The 19,917-nt window shown below is 47.5% G+C and overlaps 2 protein-coding genes across 16 annotated transcripts in view; one reads left to right on the forward strand and one right to left on the reverse strand.

Annotated features, from left to right (window-relative positions):
- HNRNPAB (heterogeneous nuclear ribonucleoprotein A/B) lies at positions 1–8,262 on the forward strand. Of its 10 annotated transcripts, XM_036424486.2 has the most exons (8): positions 1–193; positions 274–503; positions 1,247–1,415; positions 2,023–2,181; positions 2,327–2,461; positions 4,676–4,802; positions 5,458–5,600; positions 6,587–6,739. In XM_036424486.2, exons 2-8 carry the CDS (start codon positions 295–297, stop codon positions 6,722–6,724), a joined length of 1,080 nt encoding a protein of 359 aa, XP_036280379.1. In that variant the 5' UTR covers positions 1–193; positions 274–294; the 3' UTR covers positions 6,725–6,739. The 10 variants fall into 10 exon arrangements, with proteins under 10 accessions (XP_036280379.1, XP_036280386.1, XP_036280383.1 ...); XM_036424493.2 differs by lacking the exon at positions 1–193 and having other exon boundaries at positions 4,676–4,788; positions 6,587–6,727; XM_036424490.2 differs by lacking the exon at positions 1–193 and having other exon boundaries at positions 4,676–4,795; positions 6,587–6,710.
- The window catches only part of PHYKPL (5-phosphohydroxy-L-lysine phospho-lyase), a 19,237-nt gene continuing 6,246 nt past the window's right edge, over positions 6,927–19,917 (reverse strand). For 5 of the 6 annotated variants that reach the window (XM_045577008.1, XM_036424484.2, XM_045577007.1 and 2 more), the window contains 6 exons: positions 18,827–18,909; positions 18,332–18,557; positions 10,792–10,946; positions 10,271–10,360; positions 7,681–7,811; positions 6,927–7,007 (listed from right to left, as the gene is read on the reverse strand). In XM_045577008.1, coding sequence (XP_045432964.1) covers positions 6,940–7,007; positions 7,681–7,811; positions 10,271–10,360; positions 10,792–10,946; positions 18,332–18,557; positions 18,827–18,909 — 753 coding nt within the window. In that variant the 3' untranslated portion in view covers positions 6,927–6,939. Of the gene's footprint in view, positions 7,008–7,680; positions 7,812–10,181; positions 10,361–10,791; positions 10,947–18,331; positions 18,558–18,826; positions 18,910–19,917 lie in introns of those variants that run through there. The other variant, XR_004985704.2, reaches the window with a different exon arrangement.

Consider the following 19,917-nt stretch of genomic DNA (forward strand, 5'->3'; position numbering starts at 1 on the left):
GTGCGGGCCTAAGCAAGTCTTTTGGGCGGTGGGTTCCGTGCACCGGGGGTCGAGGAGGAGCGCGCGAAGTTGCGGCAGCTCCGTTGGCGGAGGGAGGGGAGACCGGGAAGTGCGAGCTTGAGCAAGGCGGAGCCTCGCGGCACCTTCCCGGCGGGTGGGGACGAGCGGGCCTCGCGGCGTCACTGGCGGCGAGGTGAGCGTCCGGGCCGCGGGCTGCGGGGGGCAGGCGGCGGGAGTCGCGCGGGCCTGACGTGCTGTGGCCGCTCGTTGCAGGAGCCGCCGCGCTCCGGTCTAATGTCGGAAACCGGTGAGGAGCAGCTCATGGAGACGACGGGCGCCACCGAGAACGGGCACGAGGCCGCCCCCGAAGGCGAGTCGCCGGCCGGGCCGGGCAGCGGGGCCGCGGCGAGCGCTGGAGGCGGGAGCGCGGCACCTCCGGCCAGCAACCAGAACGGCGCCGAGGGCGACAAGATCAACGCCAGCAAGGAAGAGGAGGACGCGGGGTAGGTGCGGCCGCGGGCCGGCAGGACGCCGCCTTTGTTCCGGGGCCGCCTTTTGTTGGCGCCACGCGGCGGGGGGAGGGGCGGGCGGCCGGGCGGCTCGGGCCGCAGACTTGTTCTCCGCGCCGCCCCGCTTTGCCGCCGCTCGCGCTCGAGTTTGTAGGAGTTTGTTGGGTCGATTTTGGCGCCGCCCCGGGGCCTCTCGCGCCGCGCCAGGGCCGGGCCGGGCGCCCGGAAGAGGAGTGCGCCGGGACCTGGGGCCGAGCGGGTCTGGGACGCGCGGGGGCTGCGAGGGCGGAGTTGGCGCGTGCCCGGGCCGTGTCCTCCTCCCTCCGCCTCCTGCCGGGGGCGGGGTTACTGTCTGGCACCCGGAAGCTGCTAGTTCCTTGAGAGCGAATATTCGGAAGTGGCGGAGACGGTAGCCTTTTGATGCATGGTTGTTACACAAATTGCTTTCAGTTGTGAGCGCTCAGAGCCTGTGCCTCTGGCCAGGTTGTCCTTCCTTTCCCTAGCCCTGTCAGGGTTTGCCGTCTCTTGAATCTTGGTTAGAGTCAAGATTGAGTTCGGGAGGGTAGTAAAGATTTAACATTTTCCAAAGGTGGAGCTCTTAGGGGCACAAGGGATAGTCTTGTTCCAGATTGTGGCTTTATTTCTGATTTTCTCAGTGAAAGCTTTGCTAGGGCCAGTCCTAAAATCACAGCTTTCTTATAAGACTTGTTGCTATGTGTCTCACCCTACCATTTCAGAAAAATGTTTGTTGGTCACCTGAGCTGGGATACCAGCAAAAAAGACCTAAAGGATTATTTTACCAAATTTGGAGAGGTCGTTGACTGTACAATAAAAATGGATCCCAACACTGGCCGGTCAAGAGGATTTGGGTTTATTCTCTTCAAAGATGCTGCTAGTGTGGAGAAGGTAAGCTGGGGACTTGGTTGAGTGCTTTGAGAAAAGCAGATCCTTGTTCCTGTTTTTGAAAAAAGGTTTAGTAGGGTAGTGAGTGGGCTGGAGTGGCATAGGAAGATGATAATGAACATTTATTACCTCCTTCTGCCTATTCTGGACACAGCAAACTACTGTGAGGACTGGAGGAGAGTCCTAGGTTATGAGATAAGCATTATTTTAGCTTCATTTTAAAGAAAACAAGCTAAGGTTCAGAAGTTTAAGTAGAAAAGCTTACACAGGTGGCTAAGTGTGGTGGAGTAAGGATTCTGACCCTAAGCAGCCCATTTTCCTTCAGTCACTGCTGCTTTACTTCTGGAGATAGGCCTTAAACAGAACTGCCGAGGCAGGAAGAGGGTGTACAGGATAACATAGGAAAAGTCAGGGTGGTGAGGACTGATTTACAGGTAAACTAGCTGTACTTGACATTTGATGGTTGGGTTGGAAAGTCAGGTTGGGGTTAGAGTTTGGAGGGGATGAAACATTTTGTGTATCTGTGTTTGGGGTTCCATGGCTCAAAGAGAAGAGCATTGGATAGAGTTGTGCTGCTGAGTTAGAACCCAGCTTCCTTCTGTCGGAACAGGTCCTCGATCAGAAGGAGCACAAGCTGGATGGCCGAGTCATTGACCCCAAAAAGGCTATGGCCATGAAGAAGGAGCCTGTAAAGAAAATTTTTGTGGGGGGTCTGAATCCTGAAGCCACTGAGGAGAAAATCAGAGAGTACTTTGGCGAGTTTGGGGAGGTGAGTGGCCTGCCATCTGCCCTGAGGTGGCTTTCCTGGTCCTTGTCAGACAGCCTCAGTGAGGCTGCTTTATGGACTTTTTCTCCGTCCAGTTCTCCGTGAGCCCTGGGGAGGACTGGTCCTGAGCTTTTGCCTGTGTTTACAGATCGAGGCCATTGATCTTCCAATGGATCCAAAATCAAACAAAAGAAGAGGTTTTGTTTTCATCACCTTTAAAGAAGAGGAAGAACCTGTGAAGAAGGTTCTAGAGAAAAAGTTCCACACCATCAGTGGAAGTAAGGTAAAGTGTCTGCAGTTATGTGTGTCTAGCCTCTTGCCAAGAGAGGTCTGCTTCTTGCAGGTGTGACTTAAGGGTTGGGCTGCCTCCAAGGGCTACAGGGTAGTGAGACCTCATTGTTTTTCTGCAGGTCTGCTGCCCTGATTGGGGGGCAGATGGACTTGGCCTTCAAGGAGTTCTTAGCCTGACAGTAAAAACAGTAGCTAGAGATTAAGATGTTCTGAATCTAGAGTCTAAGATCTGCACTTCTCAGATGATTTTGGAACTTCTGCCATTCACTGATTTCTTTCCCTGGCAGTGAAGTCCTGCTTACCATAGAAACCGCTGCAGAGCTTTTCTCCTATCTTATTGCTGCCAAAACCAAATCTTTATTCTCCATCCCCTTTGGACACTGGTTTATTCAAATCCATCTCAGCAAGATCCTTCCCAAAGAGCCCCAGGGTCCTGGCTCATTTATATTTATACCCAGGGCCAGTTTGCCTTCAAATGAACAGAAGTGAGAAAGATAGCTGTTATCCCTGAACTCTGGTCTAGAGAGAGGGTAGTATGTCTTAAGTATTCTCCAGGTGGCAGTTGTGTGTTAGGGTGTGGCAGGGTGTGTCAGGCTGTCTGTGGAGTGGCAGTCAGGTAAAGTTGGACAGGTGGGGTGGGGCTTCTGAAAATTTTAGTACTCCTGGCTGGAAATTTGGAAAGATTGGATTGGACTCTTAAATTTCATGTAAAATGAGATTGGATCCTACGGGTCATTTGCATAAGACCATCCATTAGCTAGCCCAGTGGATAGGGATATAGACTGTCTTTCCCCCATAATGAAAAATTGGCAGGAAGAGCCTATGGGGCAGCACTAGCACTGTTGGCAGTGGGTCTTGGAATACTGTGTTTAGTTGTATGTTCAATAGGGTAGAAAACATTATATCACTGTGGGGTGATTTGCCAGTTTTAAGGAGTAGACTTATATGGGGACAGCTTATGTGGAATGTTTTTTCACTGGTCTTGGGGACAGAGTATGAGTCAGGGTGCTTTATTTTATTTCTTCAAAAGAGAAAGTTCATTTAGAAAGATACAGAGGTAGAAGTGAGCCAGCTGGGCTTTGTAAGCTCAGAAAACAAGTTAAAGCAAAAGAAAGGGCCCTTCGAACTTAGGAGAGAGAAAGGCAAAGGCATTGTGGTGCGGATGGTCTAGGTGTAGGTATAGAGGGGGTCATGAAAGCTAGGGAGGGAGAGGCTTTTTTTTAAAAAAAATTTATTGTTGAAAGTATTAGATGTCCCCCTTAAAATTTTTTTTTTAAAATTGATTTTTAGAGAAAGGGAGGGACATCAATGTAAGCACAGAAAATCAATTGGCTGCCTCCTCCATTCCCCCACCAGGGATTGAGCCAACAACTTGGGCATGTGCCTGGACCAGGAATCAAACAGCAACTCTTCAGTGCACAGGACGATATCCTACCAACCGCCACACCAGCCAGGGTTTTATTTGTATTTTGTTGTTCTTCAGCGTACCTTTAAAAATACACTTCTATTTCAGTGGGAACACTGGAAGGTTCCTGACCCTACCTCCATCCACAATGGGCAGGTTTTTGAGCTAAGCAGAAACTTGACTTGGCTCTGGGGGACATACATAGGGCTTTTGCCCCGTCCCAACTACAGACCAGTGGTTGGGGGAGGGGTAGTGGTAGTGGTAGCAGTCTGGCTTCAGGCAAGCTCTGCCCTAAGCCTCAGTAACTTTCTTCCTCTGTAAGTTGGAAGTCTGTGTCACCACTATACATTTGAGTGGGATGCTTCATTTTTCACCTGTTAAACAGTAAAATAAAGTCAGAAAGTGTACATTATTCTTTGACGACCTTGTCTAGTTAGGACCAAGGTGGCAATAGACCTGACAGTTTTGTGTGTTTTGCTACACTGAGCTGGCATTAGCCCTGCTGCCCCTCTCCTGCCAATTGTTAAACACGGAGCTGTCCTAACCCTGGGTTTGTATGCATGATTCCCATTAAAGTCTCGGGGAATGTTTGAGCCAAAAAGGCTCTAATGTGGATCTTGGTTGTGTAGGTTTTAGTTATGGTTCTCAGAGCTTCTAGCCCAAATGTGGTTTCACAGCCTGTCATATTTTATTATTGAGAAGATGGACCAAGTCTGAATGTTGGTAAATGAAGGTCATTGTGCACAGTCTCTCCCTAGAACTTGTCCCTGTGGCCTGACTTCCTGTCCTCTTGGCTTGTAGTGTGAAATCAAGGTGGCTCTGCCCAGAAAAGTCTATCAACAGCAGCAGTATGGCTCAGGGGGCCGTGGGAACCGCAACAGAGGGAACCGAGGCAGTGGTGGTGGAGGTGGAGGTGAGTGGAACATGGATGAATATGGGTCTGGTTTCCCTGCCTGCATGGAGCTTCCATGCCTGTCTTGTGGGGGCTTACTCTGGTCTCTGGTGGGGCTGGGTGGTCTGGGACAGAAATGGCTCTCGTGGGTCTGGGCTGTGCTGCTGCTGGTTGGAGTGGAAGAGCCCATATTTCCCATGTGGTCTGGGGCCCCAGGGCAGCGGAAGATGTGTATTGTACTTTGCGGGGTAGGGGTGAGGGGCCTGATGGGCTTCTGTGGCTGTCCTGAGTCTTGGTCCACCCATGGGTGGGTGGGCAGAAGGTAGGGCAGGGCTGTGCCAGGCGCTTTACCTCCTTCTGCCCTAGGCCCTCTGACTCCAAAGCCTGAACTCTTTTTTTTAAGGCCAAGCTGCCAGAGAGGATTTGTGTATTCAGAGGGTGATTTGAGTGAGAATGAGTTCCTGCCTCTTTGGCCCTGAGAGAAGTTAGGTTCCGATCTGTCTTCCTCTGCAGCTTGGGTCTAAGTGCAGGGTGAGGTTAGGGCCCTGTTATACCAGGACAGCAGCCCCTTCCTTGGCTTCTACTTCTGAGTTGCCATAGTAACCCCGCCACCCAACGGGCAGGATTTCCTCCATCCTAGCTCCTGCGTGTGCTAAATGGTCCATGGGCCCCTGTGCCCTGCTCCCCCCACAGGTCAGAGTCAGAGTTGGAATCAGGGCTACGGCAACTACTGGAACCAGGGCTACGGCTACCAGCAGGGCTACGGGCCCGGCTATGGCGGCTACGACTACTCGCCCTATGGCTATTACGGCTACGGCCCCGGCTACGACTACAGTAAGTAGGAGAGAGGGCGGCCCCATCCAGTCACCCACCTGGGAGGCAGGACAGAAAGTGCAGGGGTCACTGGCAGCAGGGGCTTTTGGAGTCAGACAGGCTGGGCTGTGTAGCCTGCCCCAGGGGTGTTGGCTCTGGTGAGGATTTGAGCCAAGCGCCTGGCACAGGAATAAATGTTCAATAAATCTAGCTGCTATCATTGTTGTTCTTGTCCCTAGGTCAGGGTAGTACGAATTACGGGAAGAGCCAGCGACGTGGTGGCCATCAGAATAACTACAAGCCATACTGAGGCTTCGGCAAGAGTGCCCGTCTGACCGCACACGCTTTGTTTGGATATTGAGTGAACACAAACAATTATGTACCAAATTTAACTTGGCATACTTTCTATGGCCTGTCCCATGTGCATCTTATTTAAAATTTCCCCCCTGGAAATCACTCTCTTGTTTACTATTTCCAGAGCTCTAGTTGTTTTAGGCAGCGTGTGGTGTCTGAGGCCAGAGCGGCTTTGTGGGCTGATTTTATTACTGGGTTACCCAGAACCAGGTGGGAGGGTCTGTTTCCTGCTGCCGCTCTGCATCCTGGACCTGTGGACCCTGGTTGTAAAAAAGTCTATCTTAGGAAACCAGTGTCACCTTTTTTCACCTTTTAATTTTATATTATTTGTGTCATACATTTCCTGTAATGGAAGTGTTAATTTTACTGTACTTTTTGGTACCTTTTGGGAATCTAATGTATTGTAAGGTATTTTACACGTGTCCTGATTTTGCCACGACCTGGATATTGAAGCTATCCAAGCTTTTGAAATAAAAATGTAAAAACCCCCAAGCCTGGGTGAGTGTGGGATATGCGGTGCCTAGGACTTGGGCCCCTTTAAAGGAAGGAAATGGCTGGAGGTTTAAGGCAGCTGTTCTTGGGGTGAAGACTGTGCAGCAGGGATTCTGAGACACCTTAGAACACCTTTCTTAAAACAGGGTTCTGTCTTCCAGGACAGTGAACCTACAATCAAGGATGCCCCCTCCTGGCTGAAATGTAATAGCCTTCTCTGGCAGCACCTATTTGCTGCTGGATTGGAGCACCTCAAGTCTGGTGGCAAGAGGAGGCAGCAGGCTGTGGGACTGGTCTAGGTGGTCGGAGCCTGAAAAGGAGTTTTGTTTCCCCTCACTCCTAGATGGAACTGGCTGGGGAGGATGGAGAGAGCTCAAGTTAGCCAGAGCCTCCCAATGATGGAAGGGGACATCACCTGAAACAAAACTTAACACACAAAAAAAGGCTTGGTTTCCTGGGGGGGTACAGAATGGTTCAGGAACCCAGATGTGGCCTACTCACCTAGTAAAGGACATTACACAGCAGGGCTACCACAGAGCTGGGGCCTTAGCGTCTCACAACTTCTCACCTTTTCTTCCATGTCTGAAAAAAAAACACCACCCAAACTGGTTAACCCTTCTTTTCTGCTAAAGGTCCCTCCAGCCTTCAGTGTCAGCTTGAATGGCAGTTTGGAGTTGGGCTCACTGGATAGGGCCATGATCCCCTACCCCTGACCTATATGTATGTGGCACTAGCCATAGGATCAGCAACAATTTTCCCAGAGGAAAAGCCTATCAAGTTTCCTAAAACCCCAGTTCAACCAGAGGCTTCTCTATAGGCAACCGAAGCCAGTTCTGTGCCTCACCTCATCCAGCAGGTTTTAAACCACCTCCCAATTGTGTACAGGGGGTTGGCCCTCAGCTCTGGAGCCCTGGGGGCAGAAGTGAGAGTCCAGAGGTGGAGGACAGGGAGGGGTGGTTCTGAACTCCAAGAGATAGAGGACTTTACCTATTTAGGGGGCCACCCCTGCCCAGAGCTTTGCACGCATAGCCCTTGGGGGTTGGATCAGATCCCACCTCCCAAAGTGTTTGGGAAGCCCCCCAGGCACAGCAGAAATAGTGACCTGGGCCAGTAAGATCCCCTCTCCACTTCAGCTCCATGCTGCCTGCACTGTCCGGAGGATACCTAGCCCAGCTGTTGAGCACACTAGGCCATTGTAGCTGCTGGGTTGAGTTCTAGGGACATGGTCAGCTGGACACTGGGCTTTTATGCTTACCTGTTAGGATGGCATCCAGCTTTGCCACCACATGTTTTACGTTGTCTAAGCTGAAGCACATTGGGGGCTTAAATTTCAGGACGTTCCTCCCAGGGCCATCGGTGCTTAGCAAAATGTAGTTCTCCTTCAGCCTGTAGGACAGGACATAACAGCCTTGCTATACCACCAGCCCAGGGCCCTTCACATGGTCTTTAAGGCCTTTCTGTGCCTGGCTTTGGCCTGCTCCCACCACTGCTTTTGGAACCCTTCACAGGCCAGCAGCCCCTGCCCCCTCCTATCTCCCCCCCGCTCCCCGATAGGGCACTGGTTACCCCTAGTAAACCTTGATTCCTATCTTTTTGGACCTGGCCCTGAGAAGCGGCATAGCCTTATCTGCCCCTGGAGTTCCAGTCTAGTCTGAAGTCCCTGCATTTTCCACTTCACGGTTTATATTATGTGTACGGCTTGCTTTGTATATGTATGGGAAATGTCCATCATTATAAAATGCCATCCCCTTATCTAGCTTCAGTAACTTGCCCTGCTCCCTGCATACAAGTAATCTTGTAATTTCCAGATAGCTTGTCAGTTTAATTTCCACTTTTTAAGAGAATGACTACCATACTTAGTTGGTACATAAAGTTATTTCTAATATTTCACATTTATACTTTTAACCTAGGAAGGTGCCCTGGCCAGGTAGCTCAGTTGCTATAAGAGCATTGTCCTGATATGCCAAGGTTGCGGGTTTGATCCCTAGTTAGGGTACATAAAGGAATCGGCAAGTGAATGCATAAAGTGGAACAACAAACCGATGTGTTCTTTTTCTTAATGCCACCTCCTACCCCCCACCCCCAAAAAACCACCTAGGAAGGCATTCTGGTTACTGAGAGAATGGGGTCTGACATGATAGTATTTATATTCTGACCTCCACTCCCATTTAAAAATACATTTTTATTGGTTTCAGAGAAGGGGAGGGAGGGAGAAGATAGAAATGAGGGAATCCTTGGTCAGCTGCCTTCTGTACATCCCCCACCAGGGATTGAGCCCACAGCCCTAGGCATGTGTACTGACAGGGGAATCAAACTGATGCTCAACCACGGAGGTACACCAGCCAGGTTCCACTTCCATTTAAAAAATACATTGATTTTTTACAGAGAGGAAGAGAGGGATAGAGAGAAACATCGAGAGAAAATCGTTGATCAGCTGCCTCTTGCACACCCCCCACCGGGGATATGCCTGCAACCAAGGCACATGCCCTTGACCAGAATTGAACCCGCGACCTTTCAGTCCTCAGGCTGATGCTCTATCCACTGAGCCAAACTGGTTTCAGCTCCACTTCCATTTTCTAAAATTTGTTGTCTTGTCAGGAGCCATGACTGGCCTTAGCTTGTTTGGCACAGTGGACAGAGCATTGGGCTTGTGGACCAAAGTGTCCCAGGTCCAATTCCAATCAAAGGAACATGCCCAGGTTGTGGGCTTGAGCCCCAGCAGGTGGTGTGCAGGAGGCAACCAATCAATGGTTCTCAACATTGATGTTTGTCTCCCTCTCTGAAATCAATAAAGATGTATTAAAAGAATAAGGTCTGGACTTCGAATTCAGCTCTACCACCTACTAGAAGTGAAACACCCATCCTTGGTACCAGTTTCCTAGCTGAACTGGAGAAATCACAAGTGGCTATGAGATGGAGGAAATTAGGCTGGGCCTCAGATCCGATTCCTTCCAATGGGCCATGCTGGATTCCTGAGCTGAGACTGGTGGGGTGGGATGAGCATGGGCAGATGTGTCTGACCAACAGAGAAGGACTGGATAGTCACTTAGGGGAAGGGTCAATCTCAGAAAAACCTCATGGAAATTTTTTACATTTTTTTTTTTTTTTTAAATTGATTTTTTACAGAGAGGAAGAGAGAAGGAAGAGAGTTAGAAACATGGATGAGAGAGAATCATCGATCAGCTGCCTCTTGCACATCCCCTACTGGGGATGTGCCCACAACCAAGGTACATGCCCTTGACCAGAATCTAACCCAGGACCTTTCAGTCCACAGGCTGACGCTCTATCCACTGAGCCAAACCGGTTTTGGCACATTCTTACTGTTTTATGTGAATTCCAAACAGAATGATACACATTTCCCAAGGAGTTTTTTTTTTGTTTTGTTTTTTTTAATATATTTTTATTGATTTTGTACAGAGAAGGGAGGGAGAGAGATAGAAACATCTATGAGAGAGTGAATCATCGATCAGCTGCCTCTTGCACAGCGCCTACTGGGGATATGCCCGCAACCAAGGTACATGCCCTTGACCGGAATTGAACCCGGGACCCTTCAGTCCCTAAGCCGACGCTCTAGCCATTGAGCCAAACCGGTCTTGGCTCAAGGAGTTTTTGAGGTGGGGGAAAGGAAAGGCATAAGGAATAGAGATAAAAGGGAAAAAAGGTGCTGAGGCTGGAGTCTTATCAAGTGAAAAATGTGAACTGGTTTGGGCAGGGGCTTCCAAGTCCAGAGATGATACTCCATATAGACACACCCACCCAGATGAGCCAGGAGTCCTGTTCATCCCCCGTCCCTGCTGTGGCCCTGGAGAAGCTCTGCAAAGGCAACTTGTTAGAAGAAAAAGTACCTGGATATCAAATAATCAGCTTCTTCAGTGGCTGGCGTCCTTGTGGCCTCATCTTTGATCAAATCCACACCAATAAAAAGCCCGACGCCCCTGGAGCAGAAGGCGACATATCAGAGTCCAGGCTTGAGGGACCACAGGCCTTATCCTGTGCCTTGGTCTCAGCCAAGTCCCATTGGAAAGTCCACCACTCCTGGAGACAGAGTCACAGGAACTGGTGGTCGAGGTGGTGGTGGTATATAGTAAATTATTGCAATGGGGAGGGGTCCTCAATTTCAATAGGAAAGGTGGTGGTGGTGGTGGGTGTAGGGTGTGTGTGTGTGTGTGTGTAGTCAGAGCTATTTGATCCTAGCTTTTCCCATCCCTAGAAATGCCACTCTGGACAACAGCCCCTCTCAGTGCTTTAGCTATTCCCCTGTGGTGATTCCCGCCATCCCAGATGGTTAGGAGGTGAAAGAAGAAATGACTCCAGGCCTCTTGCAGGTTCTTGGTTAATGGGTAGTGACTATTGCCCCAAGCCTCACCTGATGTCCCCGATGATAGGATGCTTGGCTTTCTGCTGCTCGAGGAGCTCCATCAGGAAGCTGCCTACACAGGTAGCGTGAGCCTGCAGCTGTTCCTTCTCTAAGACATCCAGGACGGCCAGCCCCACTGCACATGACACTGGGCTGCCCCCAAACTGAGCCAGGGGCAAAGGGCATGTCAGATGTCCAGCAGAGGAAGGGAGAGGGAGAAGGAAAGGGAGAGGCATCAATGATGAGAATCACTGACCGGCTGCCTCCTACACGCCCCCTACTGGGGATTGAGCCCATAACCTGGGCATGTGCCCTGACCAGGAATCAAACCCTGACCTGCTTCATAGATCTATACTCAACCAGTGAGCCAAACCTGTCTCACTGTAATTTTCCTTAGTTCCCTCTTTAATTCCAAAGGCTTGGGGCAAATAGCTGCAAAATGCTATTCCTGGAAGCACTTTTCTCATTCTATTGAGATCTTGCTTCCCGGTGTATCCTCTGGCTCAAATATTTCCCACTCTGTTACTTTAATTTTTCAGTTACAGTTGACATTAGTCTAAGATGACATTAAATATTTTAAAACAGTGGTTAGATATTTTTTTTCTTGTTAAGCCTCACTGGAGGATATTTTTTTCCATTTATTTTATTTTTTAATAAGTTTTTATTTACTTCAGAGAGAGAAAGGGAGAGGGAGAAATAGCAATGATGAGAATCATTGATCAGCTGCCTCCTGCATGCACCCTATTGGGATCAAGCCCACAACTGGGCATGTGCCCATACTCAACCGCTGAGTCACACAGAGTGGCTCCATGGAAGGGAAGGAGGAGGGAGAGAAACATTGATGTGAGAGAGCCACATCAACTGGCTGCCTCCCGCAGGTCTCCTTCCTGCAACCTAGATACGTGCCCTTGATGGGAATAGAACCTGAGACCCTGTGGTTATCAGGCCAACAATCTAGCCACTGAGTTACACTGGCCAGATTTGACATAATTTTGGCTCAATTTTTGAAAAATATATATTTTTATTGATTCGAGAGAGGGAAAGGGACAGAGAAACATCAATGATGAGAGAGAATCGCGGATGGGCTGCCTCCTGCACGCCCCCAACTGTGGATGGAACCCACAATATGGGCATGTGCCCTCACCGGGAATTGAACCAATGACGACCTGGTTCCTGGGTCAATGCTCAACCACTGAGCCACGCCGGCTGGGCTGGCTCAATTTTTTTTACAAAAATTCTCTACATTCTTTTTGTTGTTAATCCTCACCCTAGATGTTTTTTCCATTGATTTTTTTTTTTTTTTTTAAAGAGTGTGTAAGAGAAGGGGAAAGACAGGAGCACCAATGTGAGAGAGACACATTGACTGGTTGCCACCAGCACGTGCCCCGAACGGTGCCGGGGATGGAGCCTGCAATGGAAGTAAGGTGCGTGCCCTTGACCAGAATCAAACCCGAGACCCTTCAGTCTGCAGACTGGCACTCTAACCACTAAGCCAAACAAACTAGGGCAGGTTCAGATGTTCTTACATCACTGAGCCTGTTGTTGACCAAAACATTATGCTATAGCTCAATGATTTGACTGTAATTCAATATGATTTGACAAATGTGTAAAATTAGAACCTTCACCACAACGAGGACACAACACATTTCCATCTTTTTTTTTTCTTCTTTTTTTTTAGTGCAAATGCTATTTTATTTTTAAATATATTTTGTTGATTTTTTTACAGAGAGCAAGAGAGAGGGATAGAGAGTTAGAAACATCGATGAGAAAAAAAAAAAAAAAAAGGAAGGAAAAAAAATAAACATCGATGAGCAAAATCTCCATCACTTTCCAGTTGCTTGTATCCCCCTCCACTACTGGCCCAGGCGGCCACTGACCTGATTTCTGTCATTACAGTTTTGCCTTTTCCAGAACGTCATATAAATGGAATCACAGAATATGTACCCCTTTTGTGCCTTGTTGCTTCTACTAAAAGTGTTTTTGAAATTTATCCATTTTGGTATGTATTAGTTTGTTCATTTTGTTGTTGCATAGTATCCCATTGTATGGACATACCATAATTTGTTTATTCAATCTCCTGTAGGTGAACCCTTGGGTTATTTTTATTTTTTACTATTAAGAATAAAACATTAATATTTATAACAAGTTCTTTTGTAAACATATATTCTCATTTCTCTTGGGTAAATACCAGACTGCTGGATTATATGATAAATATATAGTTGATTTTATAAAAAAGTTTTCCAAAGTAGTGGTATCATTACTTTCATAGACTTATGAATTCCAGTAGTTCCACATCCTTAAAAACATTTGGAATTGTCAGTTTTATTTATTTATTTATTTATTTTTTAAATATCTTTTCATTGATTTGAGAGAGAAACATCAACCCACAGCCTACCTAATGCCCCCCCACTGGGGATCCAGTCCACAGCCCAGGCATGTGTCCTGACCGGGAATTGAACTGAATCCTCCTGGTACATGGGACGACGCCCATCCAACTGAGTCACCCTGGCCAGGCTTCTCAGTCGTTTTAATTGTAGCCATTCTTATGGGTGTGTAGTGTATCCTGTAGATTATCTTGAAAATTTGTATGCAGAGCCCCATACTTGAGATCACAAAAAGCTACCAAGGTGATTCTGCTATGAGGCAGCTTTTTTATAGGTCAAAAATTATGTGTGGAATGGACAAAGGATATATTGAGGCTACATATTGTATATTATTTAACCATGAACTTGCTAAAAGGTAGTGTGTCTTTGGTGTAAATCATGACCTGCCCAAGATGCTCAATGAGCACAATAGATAAGTCTTTACCCCCAAGACCACCCCAGAGGGACAATAGAAAGAAAATGAATGAAAGCTTTGACACAGTTCTGGAAATCTAGAAGGCCATGCATATGTGTAGGGATATGCTCAAGCCCAATGCGAAATTTCAGGAAAGATCTGAAAAGTCTTGCAGCTCCGAAGGAGGAGGAAGGAAAGGCTAAGGCTGAGTTGTCAAGTGCTTGGCTGAGTGTTGAAGCACACCCTACCCACACCACAACACGTCAACTCTTGTGAAAGGCTGAGAGACCTCGGTTCCAGGCATTTAAGGCGATGTCTGCCCAATCATTAGATAATTACTAAGCTATCCAAGCAGAGACTACAGTGGCTATTCATGGCAAAGAACAGATTTACAGAATTAGTTCAAAGGAGGCATAATACAAAGAACAAAAAGCAATAGACTACAATGAGATACTATGATTTCCAAAGTTGTCACATTATATTATTTAAAACTAGAGGCCTGGCCTTTGGGATTGGGCCGAAACGGGCTCTCTGACATCCCCTGATGGGTCCTGGATTGTGAGAGGGCCCGGGCCAGGCTGAGGGACCCCACTGGTGCATGATCAGGGCCAGGGAGGGACTGCAGGAGGGTTCTAGGGCATGTCTGAACTGTCTTAGTCCCAATTTTATGTATTTGAAATTAAGGGAATATAGAAAAGATTCGATAAAGGTGGTTTCAGGGATTGGATTTTAGGGTAGTTAAGATTATGTGTTCTCTTGAGGGTATTAAGGGTTATTCTGGCATTTTTTTAATTTTAATTTTAATTATTTTATTAAATTATTATCTGTGTACATATTTTAACATTGCCCCCCCCCCCCCATACATACCCTCCCTCCCCAGAGTTTTGTGTCCATTGGTTGTACTTATATGCATGTATACAAGTCCTTCGGTTGATCTCTTATCTGGCATTTTAAAGGTGTCTTAACTTACATGCACGAGAACAGTGGGAAGGCTTGCTTAAACCTTTGCTCATAAGTTACAGGCAAAAAGAAAAAAAAGTTATAGGCTTGGGTGGGACTATCCATCATGAACTGCCCAGTTAGGAAATTATGATTAAAAAAATTTTTTTTTAATTGATTTCAGAGAGGAAGGGAGAAAGCAATAGAAACATCAATGGAAAAAAGAATAATTGAAGGCTGCCTCCTACATGCCCTCTACTGGGGATTGAGCTCACAACCTTGGCATGTACTCTGACTGACTTCCTGGTTCATAGGTTGATACTCAACTACTGACCCACACTGGCCAGGCAGAAATTATCATTTATTATAGCAACCCCTTTTTGTCCACAAAAGAAAGAAGGAAACATGGTGCATATGGATTGGTGGAGAGGAAAAGCAAGCAATAGAAACTGAGAATTTCCCTAAGGAAACCCAGATTTTGGCCTTGTTAGACAAAGGCTTTAAGTGTCATATGTTAAAAGAGCTAAAGGAAACCATATCTAAAGAACTATTATAAAAAGGCCGAAACCGGTTTGGCTCAGTGGATAGAGTGTTGGTCTATGGACTGAAAGGTCCCAGGTTCGATTCTGGTCAAGGGCATGTACCATGGTTGTGGACACATCCCCAGTGGGGGGTGTGCAGGAGGCAGCTGATCGATGATTCTCTCTCATTGATGTTTCTAACTCTCTATCCCTCTCTCTTCCTCTCTGTAAATAATCAATAAAATATATGTTAAAAAAAAAAAGAACTAAAAAGCAAAACATGAAAACAAGGTCTCACCAAATACAGAATATCAATAAACAGAAATTAGAAAAAAGAACCAAACAAATTCTGGAGTTGAAAAGCACAGTAACTGAAATAAAAAATTCACTAGAGAGGCTCAACAGTAGACTTGGACAGGCAGATGAAAGGATCAGCAAACTAGAAATATGTCAATTGAGACAAATATGTCCAGTCTGAAAACCAGAGAGAAAAAAGAATGGGGGCGGGGAGAAGGAAGAACAGAGCCTCAGAGACAAGTGAGATACAATTGAGTATACCAACATATGTCAATGGGAGTCACAGAAAGAGAGGAGAAAGGGGCAGAATGAAAAATAGAAATAATGGTCAAAACGTCCCCAAATAATGTACAATAAGGTGACTACAGTTAAAAGAACTGTTTTGCAGTCTTAGCCAATTTGGAAAGAGTGTTGGCCTGTGGATGGAAGGGTCCCCGGGTTTGATTCCTGTCAAGGGCACGTACCTTGGTTGCAGACTCCTCCTTGGCCTGGGCCCTGGTTGGGGCTTATGCAGGAAGCAACCAATCGATGTGTTTCTCTCACATCAATATTTCTGTCTTTCCCTCTTTCTTCCACTCTCTCTAAAAATCAATGGAAAAATATTCTCAGGTAAGGATTAAAAAAAATACTATATTGCATATTTAAAAAATATATTTTAAATGGATTTTAGAGATAGGAGGGGAGAGGGATAGAAAGATAGAAATATTGATGAAAGAGGAGCATCAATCAGCTGCCTCCTGCGTGCTCCCTAATGAGGATTGAGCAAGTAACCTGAGCAGTAACCCCTCAATGGCAGACAAAATACACAATGCCCAGTTAAACTTGAAGTTCAGATAAACAATAAGTTTTTTTTTTTGTATATGATACTTACTTAAACTGAAAATAAAATATCTGAACTTCAAACTTAACTGGGAGTCCTGTATTTTTCTTTGATGAATCAGGCAGCCTTACTCATGGAGGTGCCCTGCCCTTGTCTCACTTGTTCTGGGCTGCATTCTCATAGCAAAGCAGAGCCTGCCATTTAGGTGTTCAGTTTATCTGCTGCCAAAATTTTTGTATGCCCCTCCCCCCATATTTATTTATTTATCAGAATTTTATCCAAACACTAAAAATTCTATTAAATATATTTTGGGGAAAATATTCTATCATCTATAGTTCTTTTTCATTTCTGTAAAACTGTCATATAAGTATCTATCTACCCTCATCACGCTACCTTTGAGAATTAAACCAGTTAAGTGATGTTAAAGTTTAGCAATGTTCCCGGTTGACCTGGAGAATCTCTTATACCTGCTAGTGGGGTGTTAGCTTGTGACCTGCTTTGGAAAACAGACATCATTGTCTCAAAATGAACATGAGTCAGCAATCCCATTCTTAGGTTATTCCTAAAAACCCCCTTGCACGGGCAAACAGGGTTTATATAAATGGTTCATACCGATAAGCACTGTTCACAACAGCAAAAATCAGGAGTGCAGCTGGAAAGCACATCAACAGGGTTGCATAAATAAACCAAAAGTAGTTTATACAATGGAATATTATAACGAGTCAAAACAAGTGGACTTCAGTGACAAGCGATGGAGGTGACCCTTAGTAGTATGTTAGGTGAAAAAACACACAAATCCCTAAAGACTACATACTTGCAGCCTGATCCACTACTTACAAAGTTAAAAAACTGAGAATAACTAATGAATAAGGGATTCAGAGTGATGGCTATCTGGGCTGGGGGAGGCAGGGACTGGGAGCAACCATACAGGTAAATAGACGCAGGTTATTTTCAAGGACCTAACGTTTATTTGGGATGATAGCTTCTCAGATGCTTGTACCAGTAATAAAAGTAACCAATTAACGGATTAACTAAAAGAGGACTATGCGAGAACAGACGGTAAGTCTTTCATGAACCATGGACTGACTACATAATCCATGTGTGCTTCAAGACAGACAGACACAAACACCAGGCTCTGGCTCCAGTGGGTTGTCTTTCACCTAACACAACCCACTCCTTCCGCGCAGGGCCAATTCCTCCTCATCCTCCCACACCCATAGGAATCCTCCCCTGCTCCTTCCATTCCTCTTCTGCGTGCTCTTACCTGAGTCCCTGTGCCCTCCAGGCACTGTGAACACACTGCTCCCGTGAGGTCTTTCCGCACCACGTGAGCAGGTTTATGAGCCCATCTGCCCTCTGAACAGTGGACTTGTTTAGGGCAGAGGCTCTGTCTACGTGTCAGCTGGGTATGTAGTGAGTTTGCTGAGCACCAGCTTTCGTCCTTAAAAACCTCTGACAAATCTCAACCATCCTGCCCAATCCTGACATGTTTCAGGCCCCAGTTCAAACTGACTCTTCTTAGGGAGGTGACAGTGTGTTCTTTCCCTCAACCTTTGTCCTTCCCTATTCTCCTGTGTCCAGATTTGGGCTCCTTCTCTCTTGCCTCCCTGTAGTCTTTTTCCACACTGAGAACTTCTAACATGTATCAGATCTTATCTCTCACAGATTAAAACCCTCCATAGTTCTCACAGCCCTGGGGACTAGTCCACTCTCCGCTCTTTTACCAGGAGGCCATCTGCTGACCACATGCTCCCCTCACCCGCCACATAACTGCGCTCTTGGCACCACTGAACATGCCGTGGCTTCTCCTCCCACCGGGATCCACTTCACTTAGGGAACGCTCAATCCCACACCGCACCTCCTCTACGCTCCCACTGCAACATGAGCGCTAATCCTAGGCCATCCACCACCCACACAGCTCCTCACGCATTTTAACCAGCTTTCAGCACAGGGACTTGCACACAGTAGGCAGCTTCTGCTGGAAGGGAGAGAGGGCCTCTTGTTTTCTTTCTATATGTTTTATGAGGCATGATTTTTTGCCACAGCTTTTGGGTTGATACTAATCTTAAAGAGGTTTGTTATTTTCCTCTGACCTGCTTTACTGTTCCCTGGCCCCCACCCACCCCCACAGCACCTTAGACATCTTTGCGGTGGCCTATAAGAACCCTCAGTGCTCCCCGGAACCTTCACTCACCGTATTGAAGTACTCGACACCGGTGGCTTCAAATGCTCTTGCCACAGCTTGGGTTGTGGCCACACAGGCTACAGGGTGGCCATTGCCAATGGACTTGCCCATGGTGACAATGTCAGGGACAAAGTCTTCCCCCTGCAGCTGGAAGGCCCAGAAGTGCTTGCCGACTCGGCCAAAGCCCACTTGAATCTCGTCTGCAACAAAGACCCCTCCAGCCTTGCGGATGTGCCTGTGGCAGAGGACAGAGGGCTGACGGCTGACTGGGCGACTGTGGTGAGAGGGATCAGAGCAGGAGCTGGGAGGCCTTGGGACTCTGAATCCTGGCTCTGCCAACAGTGAGGTTGAGGCCTTAGGCAGATGGATGGCCTTCTAGGGGGCCACTATTTTTTCAGGGGCTTCGAAAACTCTGGCAAACAGGTGAGACGGAGGATGTCATTTGGAACAAAGGTTGGGAAACCGCATTACAGCCCTGGCCTCCCTGGAGCTGCCCCTCCTTACTCTGCCACTTCCGGGAAGTAGCCAGCAGGGGGAATGATCTGCCCTCCCACACTGGGCAGAGACTCAGCGAAGAATGCGGCAATCTGTGGACAAGAGGAGATGTCAGGAACACTGACCTGGAGGTTCTGGGGCAAATTCAGAGTCCTGCTGACGCTGGCTCAGGGCTGGCTCCAAGCAGTTGTTGCACCCCTAGTTCGGGCTCATCGCATCTGTTTTCTAGATTCAGCCCTCAAACCAATTCTTACAACCTGGATGCCTCCAGACTCCTATACTTAGCATGCCTCAGAAAAAATCCACTGAATTCTCCCCACAAGCCTGTTTCTCCCCTGCCCCCATCCCTGATCCAGACCCCTCCTTCATCCATCAGTCAGCACAGCCTGACTTCCTCTGTATCATCTCTGCACCCACTCCTTGCCATCCACCTGGACACCTCTGTCTCCCACAGATCTGCCAGTTTCTGCCTTGGCCTCCTGCCAGGGTCTTCGAACTGGATGGCTTTTCTAGTCCATCCTCCAACTAGCCACCAGGGTGATGCCTCAACCCAGACACCAAGCTCTCCTGGTTTGAAACCCTTTCATGACCCCTTCTGCTCACAGTAATGACTTCCCAACTATGTTCTGCCTTAAACCTTCTTTAGAAGCTTCAGCCGGATGAGGGAAAAGTAAATAGGGTAGAAAACTGGTCCCTCAGCCCTGCTGCCACCAGAGCAACCTCTTTTCTGGTTTTATGTAAGTGGGTGTAGAGTATCTGAAACACATAGGCCAGCCTTCCCAGATCTGGCTCTGCCAACCTTTCTGGCCTTGTAGCCTGCCTGCCTTTGCTGTTACATTCTGTGTTTATGGTATACCCAGAGAGCCCTCACTCCCATCACTAACCACCTCCCCCCTACTGTCACTGTGGCTGCTGTTCTTCCAGGTACAACCCATCTGTTCTGTCTCTGCCCTCTCCATCTCCACTACGCTGACCTGGGTTGGGCACTCTACTTTGCTTACTCACCTTCAGGCTGGCCCCATTCAAGTGTATCTCTAGTCTTATTACCCTCCCTCTTCAAACTCTTCGGAGGTTTGCCATGGTCTCCAGCCCCTCGGCCC

The sequence above is a fragment of the Pipistrellus kuhlii genome, unplaced genomic scaffold (genome assembly GCF_014108245.1).
Source record: "Pipistrellus kuhlii isolate mPipKuh1 unplaced genomic scaffold, mPipKuh1.p scaffold_m20_p_8, whole genome shotgun sequence".
Taxonomy (NCBI): domain Eukaryota; kingdom Metazoa; phylum Chordata; class Mammalia; order Chiroptera; family Vespertilionidae; genus Pipistrellus; species Pipistrellus kuhlii.

What these genes read in the sequence shown, in the direction of transcription:
- HNRNPAB (XM_036424486.2), top strand. Translation starts at nt 295, where the DNA reads ATGTCGGAAACCGGTGAGGAGCAGCTCATGGAGACGACGGGCGCCACC. An exon ending in ACTTTGGCGAGTTTGGGGAG is followed by an intron (nt 2,182 to 2,326) that starts GTGAGTGGCCTG and finishes CTGTGTTTACAG; the next exon opens with ATCGAGGCCATTGATCTTCC. An exon ending in TGGAGGTGAGTGGAACATGG is followed by an intron (nt 4,803 to 5,457) that starts ATGAATATGGGT and finishes TGCTCCCCCCAC; the next exon opens with AGGTCAGAGTCAGAGTTGGA.